Source organism: Colobus angolensis, unplaced genomic scaffold (assembly GCF_000951035.1).
Source record: "Colobus angolensis palliatus isolate OR3802 unplaced genomic scaffold, Cang.pa_1.0 Scaffold26, whole genome shotgun sequence".
Classification (NCBI taxonomy): Eukaryota; Metazoa; Chordata; class Mammalia; order Primates; family Cercopithecidae; genus Colobus; species Colobus angolensis.
Genome location: NW_012115821.1, coordinates 14,214,118 through 14,235,422, shown reverse-complemented (window position 1 = coordinate 14,235,422; position 21,305 = coordinate 14,214,118). Strand labels below are relative to the sequence as shown.

The following is a 21,305-nucleotide window of genomic DNA, read 5'->3' as shown; positions in this document are numbered from 1 at the left end:
TTTTTTTTTTTTTTAAATTAAACACACGCATTAGCCTAGGCTTACACAGGGTCAGGATCATCATTATCACTGTCTTCCACCTCCACATCCTGTCCCACTGTCCCACTAGTAGGTCATCAGGGACAGTAATGTGTGGAACTGCCGTCTCCTATAATAACAATGCTTTCTTCTAGAATACTTCCTGAAGGGCTTGTTGAGGCTGCTATACAGTTAACTTAATTTTTAAATAGAAGATGCACACTCTAAAATGTAATGATAGAAAGTATAGTATATTAAATACACAAAACAGGAGCATTGTCATTTATCATCAAGTATTGTGTATTGAACATAGTTGTACGTGCTCTATACGTTGCTATGGCCAGCAGCGCAGTGGGTTTGTTTATACCAGCATCACCACAAACACATGAGTAATGCGATGTGTTACTGCGACGTCAGTAGGCAACAGGAATTTTTTGGCTTAATTTATAATCTTATGGGACCATCATTGTATGTGTGGACTATTTTTGACGGAAACTTCATTGTGCAGCAAATGACTATGTTAACAAATAAAACTGAGCTGTATATAATGAAGAAGTACACGTTATAACCAAGTGGGGTTTATTCCAGGGATGCAAGGCCTGGTTCACTATTAGAAAAGCAGTCAACACAGGCCGGGCACGGTGGCTCACGCCTGTAGTCCCAGCACTTTGAGAGGCCGAGGCGGGTGGATCACCTGAGGTCGGGAGTTTGAGACCAGACTGACCAACATGATGAAACCCCGTCTCTACTAAAAATACAAAATTAGCCTGGTGTGATGGTGGGCGCCTGTAATCCCAGCTACTTGGGAGGCTGAGGCAGGAGAATTGCTTGAACCCGGGAGGCAGAGGTTGCAATGAGCCGAGATCGCGCCATTGCACTCTAGCCTGGGCAACAAGAGCGAAACTCTGTCTCAAAAAAAGAAAAAAAACCAGTCAACGTAATCTTCCATATTAACAGACTAACAAAGAAAAGTTACATGATCCTATCAATAGATGCTGAAAAGGCATTTGACAAAATTCAACAGCCATCCGTGATAAGAATTCAAACAAAAGAGGAATGGGGGAACTTTCTCACTTTGATATAGAGTGGCTACTACAAGAAACCTACAGCTAACATTATGGTTAATAGACTGAATGTGTTCTCCTGAGAGAAACAAGGCAAGGATGGCTGTTCTGACCACTCTTATTCAACATAATGCTAGAAGTTTTAGCCAGTGCAGTCAGGTAAGAAAAGGAAATAAAAGACATGCTTATTGGAAAGTAAGAAATAATACTGTCTCTATTTGCAGATGTAGATGATTGTCTATGTAGAAAATCTCAAAGAATCCATGGTGGGGAGAAAACCCAAATACCCCGTAAGTGAGTTCAGCAAAGTCACAATATACAAGATCAATATGTAAAAATCAATTATATTTCTATATAATTTAATGAACAAATGGACACAAAAGTTAAAAATAGCGTAGCCTGTTTATAATTGCATTACAAAATGTAAATGTAATAAAACATATATAGGAGTTAAATGCTGAAAACTACAAAAACACTGATAAATAAAAGAGACCTAATGGAGCAATATAATGTCTTCATGGACTGTAAAAGTCAAATAGTGGGCCGGGCGTAGTGGCTCACACCTGTAATCCCAGCACTTTGGGAGGCAAGGGTGGGCGGATCATGAGGTCAGGAGATTGAGACCATCCTGACTAACACAGTGAAAGCCCATCTCCACTAAAAATACAAAAAATTAGCTGGGCATGGTGACGGGCGCCTGTAGTCCCAGCTACTCGGGAGGCTGAGTCCCGAGAATGGCATGAACCTGGGAGGCGGAGCATGCAGTGAGCCAAGATTGTGCCACTGCACTCCAACCTAGGTGACAGAGTGAGACTCTGTCTCAAAAAAGAAGCCAAATAGTAAAGATACCACCTCTCCTCAAATTGTCATTGAGGTTCGATGCAATTGCTGTCAAAATCCCAGCAAGAGCTTTTGCAGATAGCAAGAAGAGTATTATTTTAAACATATATGGAAAGGCAAAGGAATTAAAGTAGCAAAAACAATTTTGAGAAAGAAGTACAACATGGAGTCATCAGCCTTCCTGATCTCAAGACTTACTGTATAGCTACAGAAGTCAAGATTTTGTGGTATTGGTCAAAGGATAGACATTATAGATCAGTGAAACAGAATTGCAGCCCCACACAAATATGCACAACTGATTATTGACAGAGGTGCAAAGATAAGTCATTGGAGGAAAGAACCTTTTCTGCACATGGTGGCAGAGAAATTGAACATCCGTAGGCAAAACAAAACAAAAGCAAACCCCAAACCAAAAAACAAAAAACCCATATAACTATAAAACTTTGAGAAAAAAACATAGAAGAGAATCTTTGAGATCTAGAGCTAGGCAAATAGTTCTTAGATTTGACACCAAAAACATGATCCATTAAAAAAAATAAATTGGACTTCATCAAAATTAAAAACTTTTTAACGTTTTAAGAAGGATGGTCTGTCTCAAAAGCTCAACATGGTACATGGTGGTTGGCCTTTATGTGCTGTTGAGGGTTTTCTTGCATCAAAGGGTGTACTCCTGGGTCACCCACTGTCCTGCAAGACAAGCTGTCTTAGCCCTCACCCTGTAAAAGCCACCCGGACACATCTCAGACAGAACTCAAAATATTGCTGAGACTGGGATCTGGGGGCTGGATTTAACTTTTACAAACAATTTAAAACTTTTTACAGTTAAGAGGATGAATACACAGCTAAAGACTGGGGGAAAAATTTGCAAACCATATGTCCAACAAAACACAAGTATCTAGAACATGTAAAGAACTCTCAAATCTCAGTAGATAAAAAATAGACAAACACTTAACCAAACAACCCAATAAGAAAATGGGCAAAAGACATAAACAGTTTCTGCTAAAGAGTACATCCATATGACCACAAAAAAAAAAATAGAAATTTGTTCAGTATCATTAACCATGAGAAAAATGCAAATTAATCCTAGTACACACTATCAGAACAGCTAAAATAAAAAGTATTAATACTGATAACACTGAATGTGGAAAGGATGCAGAGAAACTGAATCTGGGTCACTCATACATTGCTGGTGGGAATGTAAAATGGTGTAGCTACTTCGGAACACTGTTTGGCAGTTTCTTAATAAAGAAATAGGCTGGGCACAGTGGCTCACTTCTGTAATCCCAAGCACTTTGGGAGGCTGAGGCTGGAGGATCACTTGAGCCCAGGAGTTTGAGACCAGCCTGGGCAACACAGGGAGATTGTGTCTCTACAAATAATTTTTTTTTTTTTTTTTTTGAGACAGAGTCTCGCTCAGTCGCCCAGGCTGGAGTGCAGTGGCACGATCTCGGCTCACTGCAAGCTCCACCCCCTGGGTTCATGCCATTCTCCTGCCTCAGCCTCCCCGGTAGCTGGGACTACAGGTGCCCGCCACCACGCCCGGCTAATTTTTGCATTTTTAGTAGAGACGGGGTTTCACCGTGTTAGCCAGAATGGTCTCGATCTCCTGACCTCGTGATCCATCCACCTCGGCCTCCCAAAGTGCTGGGATTACAGGCGTGAGCCACCGCGCCCGGCCTACAAATAATTTTTAAAAATTATCCAGGTGTGGTGGTACACACCTGTGGTCCCAGCTACTCAGGAGATTGAGGCAGGAGGATTGCCTGAGCCTGGGAGGTAAAGGTTACAGTGAGCCATGATTGAGCCACTGCATGATCCAGCCCGGGCTACAAAGTGAGACTGTTCTCAAAACAAAAACAAAAACAAAACCTCAAAAAACAGTACATGCAGCTACCATATGGCCCAACAATTGCACTCCTTGGCATTTATCGCAGAGGAATGAAAACTTACTGTATAGGAGAGCCACTGTTTTTCCTTCTATATTCTCATAGCTAAAGAAAAAAAACTTTTCTTCTGTACTACTCCTCTCAGTACTTCACTTCTGGTCACCAAAATCTATGGACTTTTCCCCCCATACTGACCAATTCTCCAATTTTATGTGGACAACAAGTAGGTGTCCTATAATCAATTCGCATCAATTCTGACACTGTCTACCTGAAGTTAGTGCGGACCCCACTAAGGGCTCAGTCCCTCAAAACTCACCCCGACTTCAGGGGCTAGTCAGAAGTGGTGGGTCCTCAGGCTACCCGCAACTTCTGTCCAGGTTTGCTACAAATCAGAAGTTCCCATTACCCCTTCCTCCTGTTGCATTATTTGCTAGAGTGGCTCACAGAACTCAGGGAAACACTTCCCTTTAGCAGTTGTGTAGTGAAGGATATGATAGAGGATACAGATGATCCTCCAGATGAAGAGGTGCACAGGGCAAAGTTTAGAGGGGTTTTGAACACAGGAGCGTCTGTCCCCATGAAGTTGGGGTGGGCCATCCTCTTGGCACATGGATGTGTTCACCAACCCAGAAGCTCTCTAAACTCCGTACTTAAGGGATTTTTGTGGAGGCTAAGTCACGTAGGCATGATTGACATTAATTGAGACTACAGTTCCTCTCCCTTCCTTGTAGGATGGGGAGTGGGGCCAAAAGTTCTAAGCTTCTGATCATGACTTGGTCTTTCTGTTGATTAGCCCCATCCTGAAAGCTATCCGGGAGCCCACTAAGAGTTGCCTCATTAGAACAGAAGATGGTCTTGTCACCAAGGACATTCCAAGGAGTTTAGGAACTCTGGAACCAGGGACCTAAATATATAATTTCTTACTATTTTATGCTTACATTCACACACACACACACACACACACACACACCCCTATGCACAGATGTTTACAGCAGCTTTACTGGTAATAGACAACTAGAAATAACCCAGATGTTCTTCAGTGGGCGAATGGTTAAACTGTAGTACGTCTATACCATGGAATATTAGCTACTCAGCAATAAAAAGGAAAAAAAACCATTGATAGAAGCAACAAGCTGGGTGAACCTGTAGACAATTATGTGTAGTGAAAAAGACCAGTCCTAAAAGGTTACATAGTTATGATTCCATTGATGTGATATTACCGAAATAATAAAATTACAGTGTGGAGAACAGGTTAGTGATTATCAGGGCTAAGGAGAGTGTGGGTGTGGTTATGCAAGGGCAGCAGGAGGACTCCCTGTGCTAAAGGGAATGTTCTCTATTTTGATTGTATCAACGTCAGTACCCTGATTGTGAGATTGAGTCATAGCTTTTTACCGTGTTACCACTGGGGAAACTATTTTGAGACAGAGTCATGCTCTGTCGCCTAGGGTGCGATCTGGGCTCACTGCAACCTCCACCTCCCCGGTTCAAGCAGTTCTCCTGCCTCAGCCTCCCAGGTAGCTGGGATTACAGGCATGCGCCACCACGCCTGGCTCATTGTTGTATTTTTAGTAGAGACGGGGTTTCACCATGTTGGCCAGGCTGGTCTTGAATGCCTGACCCCAGGTGATCCACCTGCCTCAGCCTCCCAAAGTGCTGGGATTACAGGCGTGAGCCACCGTGCCCAGCAAGGGCATTGTTTCTTACACCTACAGGTAAAATCTGTCTCAGTGAATTTGCTCAATCATCTTAAAATAAAAAGGTTATTTTAAAAAATGGTTGAATGTAATTTTTAAACATGTCAGGCAATGCAATAAATGCTGCTTAATGAGAAATAAGCTTCCCTCCTCCCTGCTGTGTTGCTTCCATCAAGGCAAGCTCTGCTACTACTTACTAACTACGTTATTTTCCACAATTTCGTATAAACTCCTGACTGAGGTTCTCTGAATATCAAAATTGGATATTGCTTCAGTAACATGGACAAAATTAAGGCTTTCAACCTGTCTGATTGTCCTTGTCAAGGCAGTTTGTCCCCATTTCCAATGTGGGATCTGCAGGGCTGGGTCCCATCTCTCAGTTCCCTGAAAGAGATGCAGTGGGCGATGGCTCATGCCACACTCTTGCCCGGCTTCTAACGTGTCTGTGTAAACCTGTGGCAGGAATCGAGCCCACTGGAAACATGGTGAAGCAGCCAGCCAAATTCACTGTGGACACCATCAGCGCCGGGCAAGGAGACGTGATGGTGTTTGTTGAGGACCCAGAAGGGAACAAAGAGGAGGTATGTTTGAGGATGCTGCCTTTCCTTTCTAGCACCTCATGGAACTTTTGGGGCTTGTAATGAGGCCAGGGACTGTGCCTCCATTTTCCTCATTTCAGCTCACAACAGAAAGTTGTTTTTTTTTTTTTTTTTACCAGAAGGATACTGAGGCTTATAGCTGTTAAAGTAACCTGCCCAAGAGCTGAGCCTTGAAATTGAACTTAAATTGATTGCCGGGGACACAGTGTTTAATGAAATAAAGGATACTTTGTGTTTAGCAAAGGTGCCTTGTCAGTTGAGGTTTTATTATTTTTATTTATTTATTTATTGAGACGGAGTTTCACTCTTGTTGCCCGGGTTGAAGTGCAGTGGCACAATCTTGGGTCACAGCAACCTTCACCTTCCAGGTTCAAGCGATTCTCCTGCCTCAGCCTGGCTGATTTTTGTATCCTGAGTAGCTGGGAGTACAGGAATCTGCCACCATGCCTGGCTAATTTTTGTGTTTTTAGTAAAGACAGGGTTTCACCACATTGGCCAGGCTGGTTTCGAACTCCTGAACTCAGGTGATCCACCCGCCTCGGCCTTGCAAACTGCTGGGATTACAGGTGTGAGCCACCGAGCCCAGCCTCATTTGAGGTTTTAGATACTGATGGCCAGAATAATAAGATAGTCTTGCCCCGCTCTCTTCCCACACTGGCCATTCTTTGGTTCCTCCCTCAGAGCCTTTGCACATGCTGTTCTTTCTATCACTTATTAGGACCTATTTTATTCTTGGCATTTAGCATAATTTGCAGTTCTTAAGTTTACTGCTGGATGGTCCGTTTCTCCCACTGGGGTGGGGATTGTGCCTGACTTGCTCATGTTTTATTTTTAGTACCTAGCAGTGGGACCAGCATTTCATAAGCTTTCAGTGAACTATTGAGTGGATAAAGGTTTAAGTTTCTTACTTCATATTCCCTCTTACCTAGAGAGTGCCAGCCTGATGCTGGACACTGGAGAGTCCTGACTCTGTTATGCTTCTGCACTGTGTGGTTTTGTTTCTGTGACTTTTGGCAGCTTCTCTCTTGGGGCATTGTGCAAGAGGGACAGAAGCTTGCCAGCATCTTCAGTGTTCCCAACCTGGCAGCTCCTGCAGAACCCCTGCTGACACAGCATGCTCCTTACTCACACCGGCGCCTTTTCTAACTGTTGCCCACCTTTCCTCCTAGGCACAAGTGACCCCTGACAGCGACAAGAACAAGACATACTCTGTGGAGTATCTGCCCAAGGTCACTGGGCTGCACAAAGTAAGATGAAGCAGCATGGCTGTGGCTTGGGCTGCTTTTGGGACTTGGAGAAGAAAGATAGCCCAGGAAAAAGAGTGTTTTTCTTAAGTGAATTTCTGATTTTCCTTTCTGATTATAGAAGGATCTATGCTCCTCATAGAAAATTGGAATCGCTAGGATTCCCTCGACTAGCTAGGATGAGTTGTTTGCAGTGTGGTAAGGTTTTTCCAACTCCATCTAGGTAACTAATGGTTGCAGCTGTGTGTCTGGAGTGTAGATGCTGTGGTGACTACACTATAGATGGGCTCTTTTTCCTTGATTCTTTTTTTGGAGATGGGGTCTTGCTCTGTCGCCCAGGCTGGAGTGCAGTGGTGTAGTCTCAGCTCACTGCAATCCCCGCCTCCTGGCTCAAGCGATCCTCTCACCTCAGCCTCCCGAGTAGATGGGATTATAGGTACCCACCACCACTCCCGGCTAAGTTTTGCATTTTTAGTAGAGACCGGGTTTTCACCAGGTTACCTAGGCTGTTCTTGAACTCCTGACTACAAACTATCCTCCCGCCTCAGCCTCCCAAAGTGCTGGGATTATAGACGTGAGCCACCGCACCCTGCTGGCTCTTTGTCCTTAATGCTTTCTTAAGTACTCCCCTTGGAGGTGCTCTGGAGGGGCTGTCAGCATTGAAGGCTGAGGTTGGAGTAGTTCAGCTGAATATAGTAGAGGGAAATGGCCCCCTCAGCACCTGGAGAAATGATAGGGATTGAGGCCTCAGGCTCTTTGTCTTGGCAACCTTTCGTGTTCTGTTTGAGATGACATCCAGGTGGCCTATAGGGCAAGAGCTAAGAGAGACTGTCTTGCAGGAGAGTGGGGTGACCCAGGATCACACTTTTCATTGGAAGAAAGCCCTCAACAGCACATAAAGGCCAATCCCATCATGTACCTGCCCAGACTTTGGAATGTAGACTGAATATAGACCACCTTGGGCTTTAGTGAATTCACCTGGAACGATGGCCTTAGCATTCTCTTAGACTCTTAGAATATGATGCATTTGGAGTAAATGCCCTTGAAGGGAGCATTTATAATGTAATTAATTCATTCCAATCAAGTATAGGTTCATATGAAACCCAACCCAATTACTCCCCAAAAATTTCAAAGATGAGAACAGTGACTCAAGTTTTAGATGGAAATCATTCTGCTTTGTCCCAAATCCATGTGTCTAACTAAGAATGATCTTGGTCCCTTGAAAAAACAGTTTGGCTGTGGATTTGAAATCCTGGAACTGTACATTTTATTCTGAGGGATAGTGGCCCATTCAGCCCCCTGAAAGGACTCAATGTCCAGAGATTGAAATGTGTTTGTTTCCTATTAAAGAGACTAAGCGTATCTAAGGTCAGCATTTTTATTTTGCTAAAGGTGTGATGCCTCAGACCCAGCTGTATGGCTAAAGGGGCCAGGTGGGAGTCCTATTCAGGCTGTTAAACTTGGTTCCAGGGCTCCTCATTTTAGACACCTTGTGTGTGCCATCATGGGAGGGTAAGAGAGGTAATCATCAATGTATGTGGCTTGATGGCAGTCTTGCTGGGCGCACAGAGAACTGATTATGTATTTCTCACCTATCTGTTACCTACAGGTCACAGTCCTCTTTGCAGGACAGCACATCTCCAAGAGCCCATTTGAAGTGAATGTTGACAAGGCCCAGGGAGACGCCAGTAAAGTCACTGCGAAAGGTCCAGGGTTGGAAGCTGTGGGGAACATCGCCAATAAGCCCACCTCCTTTGACATCTACACGGCAGGTAACGTGCCTCTCCTCCACGGATCTGACCTTTGGGCTTCCTTCCAAAGGCTGAAATGTGATCTTCAGGAACTTGAAGGCCTGACCTTTTGTCTTTTAAATCAAATAATCACAAAGACAGTTTTTTCAAATGTGTTACATTAGATTTTTCAAAACCAGCTTTTCTTCTCTAAAATACTCAAGCTTCACTTGAATAAGACATACTTCTTGAATTGTCAGCTTCTTTTCCATGTAGTACATAGAAAATGCAGAAAAAGGAAACATTCAACCGTAAACCCTTCCACCCCTAGAAAATAGTTAACATCTTGGTGTGGACCTCCCTGAGAGCTTGTCTCCTGTTTGCCTTTTTTTTTTTTGGCGGGGGAGGGGTACAGAGAATCGCTCTGTTGCCCGGGCTGGAGTGCAGTGGCGTGATCTCAGCTCAGTGCAACCTCCACCTCCTGTTTCAAGCAATTCTCACGCATCAGCCTCTCAAGTAGCTGGGATTACAGGCGTGCACCACCATGCCTGGCTAATTTTTGCTTTTTTTTTTTTAGTAGAGATGAATTTCACCATATTGGCCAGGCGGGTCTCAAATTCCTGACCTCAAGTGATCTGCCCACCTTGGCCTCCCGAAGTGCTGGGATTACAAGTGTGAACCACCACACTGGTCCTGTTTACATTTTGCACTCAGCAGCAGTGAGCTTTCAGAGAGGGTGACCTGGGCTCAAGGAATGCTTGCTTTCTCATAGGAGCTGGTGTGGGTGACATTGGTGTGGAGGTGGAAGATCCCCAGGGGAAGAACACTGTGGAATTGCTCGTGGAAGACAAAGGAAACCAGGTGTATCGATGTGTGTACAAACCCATGCAGCCTGGCCCCCACGTGGTCAAGGTCTTCTTTGCTGGGGACACTATTCCTAAGAGTCCCTTCATTGTGCAGGTTGGGGAAGGTGAGTGCTGGGTGTCTGGCCTGATCGGCTTCTCATGTGGAAACTGACTGCACAGCTGGGCAGGGAGGCCAGGAAAACAGGGTCCAACAATGACCTTATGCCTGTCCTTTTCTGCCAGGGCTACTTCAGCAGAAAGTGGCTTACTTTATCCTCAATATATTAATATTAATATCTTCTATGAGCCACGCAGAGACCTAAGTGCTTTACTTATATTAACTCATTTACTTCTCTCCAAAACACATGTACAGGAGAGTCATTATCCTCACTGAGGGAGGTGGGACTGAGGCAGTGGGAGGAGTCGGCATCATAACCGAAGTTAGCAGCAGCAACATGGGCCCTGCAGCCTCCATTGCTTGGCCTTTACTGGCCCAGGCACTTACCATGACTGCATCTAATCATTGCATCAGCCTGTGTGTTGCAGGTGCTATTATTATCCCTAGCTTGCAGGTGGAGATGCTGAGGCTTAGATAATGTTAGGTGTCAGTACTACAAGGCGTCATCAGTAGGGCTAGAACCGCAGACTCTGTTGGCCTTACCGTTAACTATTCTGCTAAACTCCCTCTGGCGCTGGGGGTATGCATTTTTCTCAAATGTTAGACTCTCTCCCTCTGACTTTGTTGCCCCTTTTTTTCTGTTTTGTTTTGTTTTGTTTTCCAACTGTACTACCTTTTCTAACCCACGCTTGCCTTTCCCTCTTCTGTCCTCCGAATCTGCGTCTGCAGACGTGGCTTCCTCTTCCGAATCCTACCTCTGGGCCAGCCTGGACCCTGAAGCTGTTGGCTTCCTAGTTGAGACCACTGGGCCAGAGGCCTCTTGCTTGGTAAGGGCTGGTTGGGTGGGACTTCCTTGCCAGTTCTTTGTGCTGCTTGTGAATGTTAGCTGGGCCCGTGCTCTGTGTGATTTTAGGAAACTCCTGTGCAGGTGTTATTATTACAGCTTGTCCAGCCGGAACCCAAACCCACTCTCTAATTGCCTTTAAACACATCTAGGGCTTTTTTAGATAGTGGAGGAGCTGGTGGTGCCCTTCAGACTCTAGCCCCATTTAATGTTTATATGAACTCAGCAGTTACTCTTTTGATGTTGAGACTGTTGCACACGTTCATAATTTCCATGAGTGTGTATGTTTCTTAAGACACATTAAAACCCTCCGAGGAAGTCCTGTCATTGTATTGTGACTTATTTCTGGTGTGACCAACTTTTCTCCCTCTACAAAGAAAAAACAGGCAAAAAAATTCTAATATATTCCCAAGCAAAGCTCTTTTTTACATAAGAGAGCATTTTGAATAGATTTCCTAATTCTACTATTGTTTTCCAACCTTTCCTCACTCATGGACTTCCTTTTTCTTTTCTGGCCTGTACATCCTATACTATTTAGCATTTAATTAATAACCTTTTTCTTTTAATTTACTAACATCCCCTCTCCCACCTAAATGATTTTATATATGTAAAATGTATATATATATATTTGTAAAAAAATATATATATATATATTTGCAGGGGGGCGGTGGGAAAGATACAGGGTCTCACTCTGTCTTTTGGGCTGGAGTGCAGTGGTACCATCATGGCTCACTGTAGCCTCGACCTCCCAGGCTCAAATGATCCTCCCACCTCAGCCTCCTGAGTAGCTAAGACTGTAGATGTGCACCACCATGCCTGGTTAATGTTTTACCTTTTTTTCCCCCCTTTTCTTTCTTTTTTTTTTGAGACAGAGTCTCACTCTCTCACCCAGGCTGGAGTGCAGTGGTGTAATCTTGGCTCACTGCAGCTTCTGCTTCCCTGGTTCAAGTGATTCATGCCTCAGCCACCTGAGTAGCTGGGACTACAGGTGCACACCACCACACCCAGCTTAGTTTTTTTGTACTTTTAGTAGACACGGGGTTTCACCATGTTGGCCAGGCTGGTCTCGAACTCCTGATGTCAAGTGATTCACCTGCCTCGGCTTCCCAAAATGCTGGGTTTACAGGCATGAGCCACCATGCCTGGCCTAATTTTTCTCTTTTTGTGGAGATGGGGTCTCACTATGTTGCCCAGACTGGTCTTAAACCCCTGGACTCAAGCAGTCTCCCTGCCTCAGCCTCCCAAAGTGCTGGGTTTACAGGTGTAAATGATTTTATGTTAAAAGAAACTTTTTATCACTTTCGCAATGGAAAACCGAAGTCACTTGCCGTAAAGTGCCACCATAAGCTTATGTTCATCCATAAAACATCTAAAATCATCTCTAACTCCAAGAGTATATGTATGACTCTTTGGGAAGCAGTTCTTTGCCAAATAGCCAGCTAAGGCCATTGCAGGAAGGATGAACCAGAGAAGGAATTACCTTCCGTCTATGGAGTAGAGTCCCATCTTCTGAAGTCTGTGACCTTCCTGTATAGAGAGTTGTCAAATTTGCAGTATTTGAAAGGAATTTGAAAGGAAAAGCCACTTAATAGTATGACATTTTCCCCACTAGTCTCCCGTTTCTATTTACTGAAAAGGTTGTCCGTGCTGGGCAGAGGATTTATTCTAGGGCATAAAGGTATCTTTTATCAACCTCTACATACCATGGAACAGTAGTTCTGTGGACATTTCAATAAGGGATATTAGAAACTATCTTTGTCCTTAACTTTTAGACTTACAACTTTAGGTTTTCAAGCTAGACCCGGAAATGAAATCAGCAGTGGTTTTTACTGCTAATTATTGCCTTTATAGCCACCCACATTCAGAAGGCCTTGTAACAGACAGCACTAAAAGATTGGTCTGCCTCAGCCAAGGTGGGGCTGAACTGGTCTTTTTCCAAGCTGTGTTGGTTGTTTTTGCCTGGTTGTTCAGGTGGAAGACAACAACATTTAGACACTTAAAAATGGCTGACCCAGGTTTTGGAACCCAGACAGGCATTTTCAAGTACTGCATTTTCCAAGAAGACTTGAAAAAGTCCAGTCTATCCAAATACTGAGCCCTTGAGTATGGCAGTGAGGTTTGAATAATGTCCAGTACTCGGCCTTAACTCCCTTTCACAAATTAAAGGTTAAATGCTGGTACCAGGAGCACAGCATGGATTTGCTGTGCTCTCCTGTTTTCTTTGCCAAAGTCGCTTTTCTCCAGTCCTTCTGTGGTGTGACTGGACAAAGTTATGTTGTGTCTGTATTTGCTGCCTGAGTGGGACCCCTGGTCTTGGGCAACTACTGCATACTATTTGTGCAAATATTTTCTTGGCGGGTAGCTCCAGGTTACCTTGGCTTTCACAACTCGGACTAAAGAATGAAAGATTGAATTGATGTCAAAACTGTGCTTGCAGCCTGCAATCCAAATGCCTGCCGGGCCAGTGGCCGAGGCCTGCAACCCAAAGGCGTCCGTATCCGGGAGACTGCAGATTTCAAGGTTGACACCAAAGCTGCAGGAAGTGGGGAGCTCAGTGTAACCGTGAAGGGTCCTAGTAAGTGTTCCTTTGTTTCTCTATCTCAGGTGTGGTTTTGACTAACTTTGCAGTCATGGCATATGGATTTCATCCCACGGCTGGTTTTCCTCAATAATCCCAAAGGCTATGTCAGGATTTGAGGCTATCTGGGCTCCTTGGGGAAGACAGCAGTGATTGATTAGTAATGTCTGCCCTGGATGCAAACAGTGGGTGGCTTGACAGCTTTGCATTGCATCAAGACTTCTGGGAGTAGAAAAAGCAGTGATGTAAAGGAGTTGGGGAAATGCTGCTGTTGGAAACAAACGGCTCATTTTTTAGTTTAGAAATGTAGGCTCAGAGAGGAAGGCTCTTGCCCAAGGTCATCCAGCTTTTGTAAGCATCTGAGCTGGAATTCAAGCACAGTCTCCAAAACCAGTGATTTTCTCACTACAGGTTAAATTTTATAGAGTATGAAATTATGTCGAGTACTTAATTACTATGATCAGTGCTTATAGAAGGAGAATAAAATTCCCTAAGATTAAGTTTTCTTCGTAGATAAATGCCATTTGTGGAGGGACAGGTTAAACCCTGCAACCCATTCTCTCTCCCTCTTTTGGGGAAGGAGACAGCAGATGTGGGGACGGGTGTCTTCACTTTTTTCCTTGGAACAGAGAAGCATTTCAGCACTTCTAGTCTTGGGTGTAGCAGCCTTTAGTGGTTTTACTCCCATGCCTGTGGAATCTTGAGCTTCCTGTATCAGGATTGCTCTTACCCTCTGTGTTCCCAACAGGCTGGGACAGGAGCATTCTGAGCTCCGGAAAGTTAATATTTGACTTCACAGCACCCAGCTTTGGGGCAGGCTGTGCCCTGAGGGTAGCCAAGGTTCTAGACTGCCCAGACCTGGAGTCAAGCTGCTTGGGGGCTGTCTTCCCTCCCAGATTATTGCAACAGAAGCCAAGGAGGGGAGTGTGTGTGTGTCTGTGTCTCTCTGTGTGTGTGTGCCTGCGTGCATGCGTGTGTGTGTGTGTTTTCTCCTGACCTTGGATACTTGCTTGACTCAACAACTTTCTCGGCCAAACCTCAGGGCTCAACACAAAACAGGTTCTTGCCTGATGGCTGGGTTTAGAGTTTGCAGCGTCGCATCTAAAACCTGTCCTCTTGCAGATAGCGTCCAAGGACTTTCTTGCTTTTGTTGTCCAGCTTTCGATGGAAAAGGATATGCTGGAACACTTAACTTAAAACTCATACCAAATACTTCTAAAGGTTTGCTTCTTCCCCAGTGTTTGTGGGGGACTGGGAAGGGTAGCTATGATTATTGGGAAATACTGAAATGTGACTGGATTTATCTTTACACAGGTCCAGGGAGTTCAGGACCTCAGGGCCCCTCGTAGCCAAGTGAGATTTCTAAAGCTGGGAAGTCCTCCATTTCCTCATACCTTGAAGCAGAGATGGCTGTGTTTTTAGCTTTGAAGTAATCTCCCAGGCTTGGTGGGGAGAGGTCCCATACTCTGGGGCAGTCCACTTGGTTTTTATGTATGGTTTATGTTTTGTCAGTGTGGCTGCCTCTCTCTTCTTGTCCTTTTGATTCTCATTTTGGGCCTAGGATTGTGTTGGAAAGATTGTCTCCTTCCTTCCCACAGAGGGTCTGGAGGAGCTGGTGAAGCAGAAAGGCTTTCTGGATGGGGTCTACGCATTTGAGTATTACCCCAGCACCCCGGGGAGATACAGCATTGCCATCACATGGGGGGGACACCACATTCCGAAGAGGTGAGGCTCCTGCTGCAGAGGGGTCCTCTCTGGAGGGTGCTCGGCCCAGGGCAGACTCACGGGTGGTTGCTTCCCGGGTTGCAGGAGGGAAAGAGATCTGCTTTGTTGAAAACTTCTTTTTTTTTTTTCAGAGCAGTACAGACATTTGGCCTGTTCCCAAAAGCAGCAGAAAGTTGCTGTGGTTTTAGCTGACTTGCTTTAAATCAAATGCTGGCGGTTAGGGGCTGGTGGGAGGCAGGGGAGGCAGAAGGAGCAGTTAGAGCAAATGGGCTGTGTGTCTAGATGCCTGCATATACACTGAGATTCTCTTTTTCAATGAACTCCTTTGTTCATGAATGCCACGGGGCAAAATCTGCTGTGGTTTACATTAAGACCGTCTACGTGAGTGCTTTCAGGGGCCAAGGGACGCAGTCTACAGCTTTGCCTTGTGGGCAATGCACTTGCCCCTCTGCGTTCTGTGTTTTCCAGTTCCCCTGGGGGTGCAACTTTAAACTCCGAATAAATTCAGTTAGCCTTGAGAAATATTTGGGCATTATTGGGTTCTGAATACCTACCACACTTTTTTTTTAAGCCTCCCATGCCAAGGTTACAGCACGTTCATTCATGTATGAGATAAAACCCATTCAGCCGAGTTTTCTGGTTATAGCATAAGCAGGATATAGTGTGTGTGGACTCTCTCACTTTCCAGAGTCATAGTCTGGGGAGGCCTGCACACAAAGGTAAAGGACCAGGAGGCTGGTGCAAAGCAGCGTGGCTTGAGTGTCAACCTAGTGGCCATCTGAGCTCCCAGAAGCAGTCACATTACATTATATTGTTGACATAACAATAGCTATGGGTGAGGGGCCTGTGGGAGGAAAGGGCTGGCTGGAGTTTGGGATGCCAGGTGAAAGGATCAGGCAAGTGGGAAGAATGCAAAGGAACTGCAGCTTATGGCTATAGTGAGGCCTTACTTTACTCTTCTTTGATGCTTCTATTCCTTTCCCTGTAGTCCCTTTGAAGTTCAAGTTGGCCCCGAAGCGGGTATGCAGAAAGTCCGTGCTTGGGGCCCTGGGCTCCATGGTGGGATTGTTGGGCGGTCAGCAGACTTCGTGGTGGAATCCATTGGCTCTGAAGTGGGGTCTCTGGGTAAGTGGACGCAGCTGACCGGCATCTTCTGGAGGACTGAGGATTACAGGGCTTCTGGGCTGTGTCAGGTTGGATGTTGGGGCCTTGCCTAGCCTCAATACCTTTAGCTTCCTGGCCTCCTAGCCACCCTAAGCTATCTCTGCGTGCTGCTGTAGAGTTGCCATTTCCATTTGCAGTTGCCTCTGATACCAGCATTCATTCATCCAGGAGAGTTGGGGGCAGAAGCCTTACGTGGGTATTGTGCCTTAAACAATGCTTGGAACGTAGTAAACACTTAGCAAATAGTGTTGACTGACCTATAGTTTAGATGAATGAATGAATGAATTTTGCTGAAATTTGGATTTGGAAGATAAATATTTTCTTTGGAGCACAGCTGAAGTATATTTTAAATACATGTCTAATGTATATATGATCATTTTATATCAGGAGTCAGCCAGCTTCTTCTATAAAGGGCCAGATGGCAAATATTTTCCACCTGTGGGCCCTATGGGCTCTGTCACAGTTATTTGACTCTGCCATTGTAGGCCTGAAAGCAGCTATAGGAATACGTAAACAAATGGGTGTGGCCATGTTCCAGTAAAACTTTATTTGCAAAAGTAAGCAATGGGCCAGATGTGGCCTTCAGACTGTAGTTTAGCAACCCCTGTTTTAGGTAATAGCAATAAGCAAAAGAGAAAAACAAGAAATCACATTTATTTTTCCCTTCTAGAGAGATGATATTAATTGTCTTGTATATTCATAGTCTAGAGATAATATTAAGCCTTTTAGTGTATCCTTCTAGACTTTTTTCTCTGTACATATGCATGCAAATATTGATTTGGTACAGAAAATATCTTGGACAAGTCTTTATATCTTTATGTGTAAATATAGGGTATGCTTTCATTTTCCATGGCTTCCATGGAATTCCACTGTATGGCTGTATCCATTGTCAGGCTCTCTAGTTATTTCCAAGGTTTTGCTATGAAAACAGTGCTGACTGCGTATCCTTGGTAATTGCCTTCAGATAAAAACCCAGAAGTAGATTTGGTGGTGCTAAGAGTGGGTGTTGGTTCAAGGCTTTTGCCACATGTTGCCACATCTCCAACAGAAAGGTTTGCTGGTTGGACTTCCCCTGTTGGATGATGATAAAATACATATAATGTATTTAATACTATATATATATATATTTCACCCCTTCTATCTCTACTGAAGACTCAATGAGCTTGGTTTTCGGAGAAAGGGACACAAACAGATTTCAATCTTCTGGTCAACACTTGGCTTTTAGGGAGGCAGCGGGAATGAGTTGTCATAACATAGAATAGGTGGTTTCCACCATATAACCAGGGAGACCCTTCTACCTCCACCCCCTAGGGTTTGCCATTGAAGGCCCCTCTCAGGCAAAGATTGAGTATGACGACCAGAATGATGGATCATGTGACGTCAAATACTGGCCCAAGGAGCCTGGCGAATATGCTGTTCACATCATGTGTGATGACGAAGACATCAAGGATAGCCCGTACATGGCCTTCATCCACCCAGCCACGGGAGACTACAACCCTGATCTGGTGAATCAGCTGCTGTGCTTCTATCTTCTTGTCCCTGGCCCCTGGTTCCTCACCCCCATGCCCGAAGTTGCCTTAAGCAGCATGTTGAGAGACGGCAGAGAGGAATCATTTGGATTTTAGGAAGGAAACAGGTCTGCATTTGTTTGTTTTGAGACAGAGTCTTGCTCTGTCACCCAGCCTGGGATACAGTGGCATGATCTCAGCTCACTGGAACCTCTGCCTTCTGGGTTCAAGCGATTCTCGTGCCTTAGACTCCCAAGTAGCTGGAACTACAGGCATGCGTCACCACAGCCGGCTAATCTTTGTATTTTTTAGTAGAGATGGGGTTTCACCATGTTGGCCAGGCTGGTCTGGAACTCCTGACCTCAAGTGATCCACTCTCCTCGGCCTCCCAAAGTGCTGGGATTACAGGCGTGAGCCACCACACCCAGTCCAGGCCTACATTTGAATCCTGGTAGTATCACTTAGCACTTCTATAGTGTTGGGCAGTAACTTACCTGTCTGACTCTTGGTGTCTTCCTCTATAAGACAGGAATGATAGTAGTCTCTGCTTCTACGATGATTCAAGAGGTGGCATGCACAAAGACAGCCTTTAGCTCATGCCTGGCCCATGCAGGGAGCTCCATAAGCTGTTATTTTCTTGCAACTCCAGGGATCATATGTCAGTCTTACAGCCATTTTCTGTAGTTATTATTTCAAGATGCTCCATAGATAAAGGAGGTTTTTTTCCCTAGTTCCCTGCCTCTTAAGTTGGAGCAGTGTTTCCAAGAGTTTCCTCTCAAACCATTAGCAGGCTGATAAGCATTAAGTCTAAGCCAGCCTGGCTGACAGGGAGTTGGCCCCACATGCCAGGTGTGCTACTGTTGGCCCATACGGGCAGCTGTCCATAGGCTGATGTCAGTCTGGGCTGGTAGCTACCCTTTTTGGCCAAATGCTATTCCTTTGCCCTCTAGGGCAAATGTCCGTGGTAAAGATTCTGAGTCCCCTCAAAGTGGTAACATTGAAACTGGGCATGACTGGAGGTCTCTGCCCCAGTTGTTAGAAGTTCTCTAGGTCAACTTAGAATAAGGCAGGGAGCATGGGTTAGTTTGGGCATGGTTTTAGAACGGGTTTCCAATCTTTTGCCTTCCCTGGGCCACATTGGAAGAAGAAGAATTGTGTTGGGCCACACGTAAAATACACTAACGATAGCTGATGAAGAAAAACAAAAACAAAATTGCAAAAAATTTTGTAATGTTTTAAGAAAGTTTACAAATTTGTGTTGGGCTACATTCAAAGCCATCCTGGGCCTCATGGGGTCTTCAGGCCGTGGGTTGGATTTGTTTAGAGAGTTTTTCTCCCTTATGAGGGAGAGACATTTATTTTTAAGTTACAACCTACTTTAGCACTTAACTTCCTGTAACCATCCTCTTATGTGGATACTGTAAAAACAGACACAGGTCATTTTGTTCTTCCCCCATCCCCTGGTTACCTGTCTTTGTATAAGGGCTTAGTTGGGGCATTACACAGAAAGAGACTTATTATCTGCCTTTGCTTCAGGTTCGAGCATACGGGCCAGGTTTGGAGAAATCTGGGTGCATTGTCAGCAACCTGGCCGAGTTCACTGTGGATCCTAAGGATGCTGGAAAAGCTCCCTTAAAGATATTTGCTCAGGTAAATTTCAGGGGGCCACCTGTGCAGGTAATTGTCAGGTAACAAGATCTGTCCATGTAATGGCAAGTTGCTGAGTCCATCTGATTTTCAGTTTCCTCGTCTGCACCTTTGAAATGATAACAAGATTATCTTATGGGGTTATGTGAGGGTTCAGTGAGACTACCATGTAGAGTACTGGGCTTTTAAAAAAATCATCTTTCTGATTTGTATGCTGTGGAAATGAGGCTTGTTTGTTTCAGGTTATTCTGTAATGTCTTTTGGTGTGGCTGAAGCTGCTGAGGCCATGGTGGGAGATTTGTAAACAAGGATTTAAAAAGTATGTTTATTTAATCTAATTGAATTTGACCAAAGGACTTAAATGCAGGAATTGAAATTACAAAGCATTGAGTGGCCATAGCTTTGTTTTTGGGCCACTTGCTTTTAATAACTGAAAATAAATGCATGTCATATTTCGTCACAGGTTGTCATCGTGTTGTGAAAACATGGCACATTGTAGGTGGTCCATGAAGTTTTGTTGTATAAGCAAATGGTGACTTGGCTGTCTTGGGAGGCCACAGTAGCCCTGTTTGATAGAGACAATGTAAGGGCCACCTCTGGTCCTAGCTCTGGCTTTTTTGCAGGATGGGGAAGGCCAACCTATTGACATCCAGATGAAGAGCCGGATGGATGGCACATATGCTTGCTCATACACTCCGGTGAAGGCCATCAAGCATACCATTGCTGTGGTCTGGGGAGGCGTGAACATCCCGCACAGCCCCTTCAGGGTAGGTTGTGAGGCAGAATCCTGGCTGTTGTATAGAAACGCTTGGTCATACACCAGGTCTGGGATCCATGCCTGACGGCCAAGGCAGACATATGAAAGGAACCCGTCCCTGGTGGGAACTGAATGATGGAGGGGCCTGAAGGGTAGAGTGCTCCAGCCCACCCAGAAGAACTATTTCTAACAATGTTTTTTATTAGTATTTTACTGGGTCCAAGTGGAGAAGAACTTGATGACCTTCTCCATGTCTTCTCTAGGTCAACATCGGGCAAGGTAGCCATCCTCAGAAGGTCAAAGTGTTTGGACCAGGTGTGGAGAGAAGTGGTCTGAAGGCAAATGAACCTACACACTTCACAGTGGACTGTACTGAGGCTGGGGAAGGTGAGAAAGGGCCTCGTTCAACCCAGTGATCATTGCTCCTTGGGGAAGGGAGTTCTTTTCTAACGTTTTGAGGGCAGTTCCCTTGGAACTAGGAAGTAGTCTATCTGAATAGATAATCATCTACTGAGCCTCTGAGTCATTCCTTGGTGGTATCTTGGCTAATCCATCATCTCTTTCCCCCAAATCCTTACTTTTTCTCAGGTTTCTTACTAGAAACTTCCCAGTTGCTTTTTGGGGGTGTTAACCTGAGCTGGAAGAGATTGCACAGGACATGCTGTTTCTTGTAAGCTGGTGCTAATAAGCTGGTCTGTTCCAGGTGATGTCAGCGTTGGCATTAAGTGTGATGCCCGGGTGTTAAGTGAAGATGAGGAAGACGTGGATTTTGACATTATTCACAATGCCAATGATACGTTTACAGTCAAATATGTGCCTCCCGCTGCTGGGCGATACACTATCAAAGTTCTCTTTGCATCTCAGGTATGTGTTGGAGCCTGGAGTGGAGTAGGTTTGGATTCTCTTTGGCCACTCGTGTGCATGTCTCATCTACTTTTTGGTGTTTTATTTTATTAGTATTACTATTTTTGAGATGAAGTCTCACTCTTTCACCCAAGCTAGAGTGCAGTGGTGTGATCTTGGCTCACTGCAACCTCTGCC

General features: G+C 44.8%; 1 protein-coding gene across 6 annotated transcripts in view; it reads left to right on the top strand.

The window, feature by feature from the left end:
• FLNB (filamin B, beta) overlaps positions 1–21,305 on the top strand; it is a 179,109-nt gene that overhangs the window by 95,355 nt on the left and 62,449 nt on the right. For all 6 annotated transcript variants that reach the window (XM_011947240.1, XM_011947239.1, XM_011947237.1 and 3 more), the window contains 12 exons: positions 5,968–6,086; positions 7,274–7,351; positions 8,958–9,120; positions 9,851–10,048; positions 13,323–13,460; positions 15,062–15,188; positions 16,177–16,313; positions 17,664–17,857; positions 19,397–19,510; positions 20,131–20,274; positions 20,528–20,651; positions 20,968–21,128. In XM_011947240.1, the coding sequence (XP_011802630.1) occupies positions 5,968–6,086; positions 7,274–7,351; positions 8,958–9,120; positions 9,851–10,048; positions 13,323–13,460; positions 15,062–15,188; positions 16,177–16,313; positions 17,664–17,857; positions 19,397–19,510; positions 20,131–20,274; positions 20,528–20,651; positions 20,968–21,128 (1,697 nt within the window). The remainder of the gene's footprint in view (positions 1–5,967; positions 6,087–7,273; positions 7,352–8,957; positions 9,121–9,850; positions 10,049–13,322; positions 13,461–15,061; positions 15,189–16,176; positions 16,314–17,663; positions 17,858–19,396; positions 19,511–20,130; positions 20,275–20,527; positions 20,652–20,967; positions 21,129–21,305) is intronic.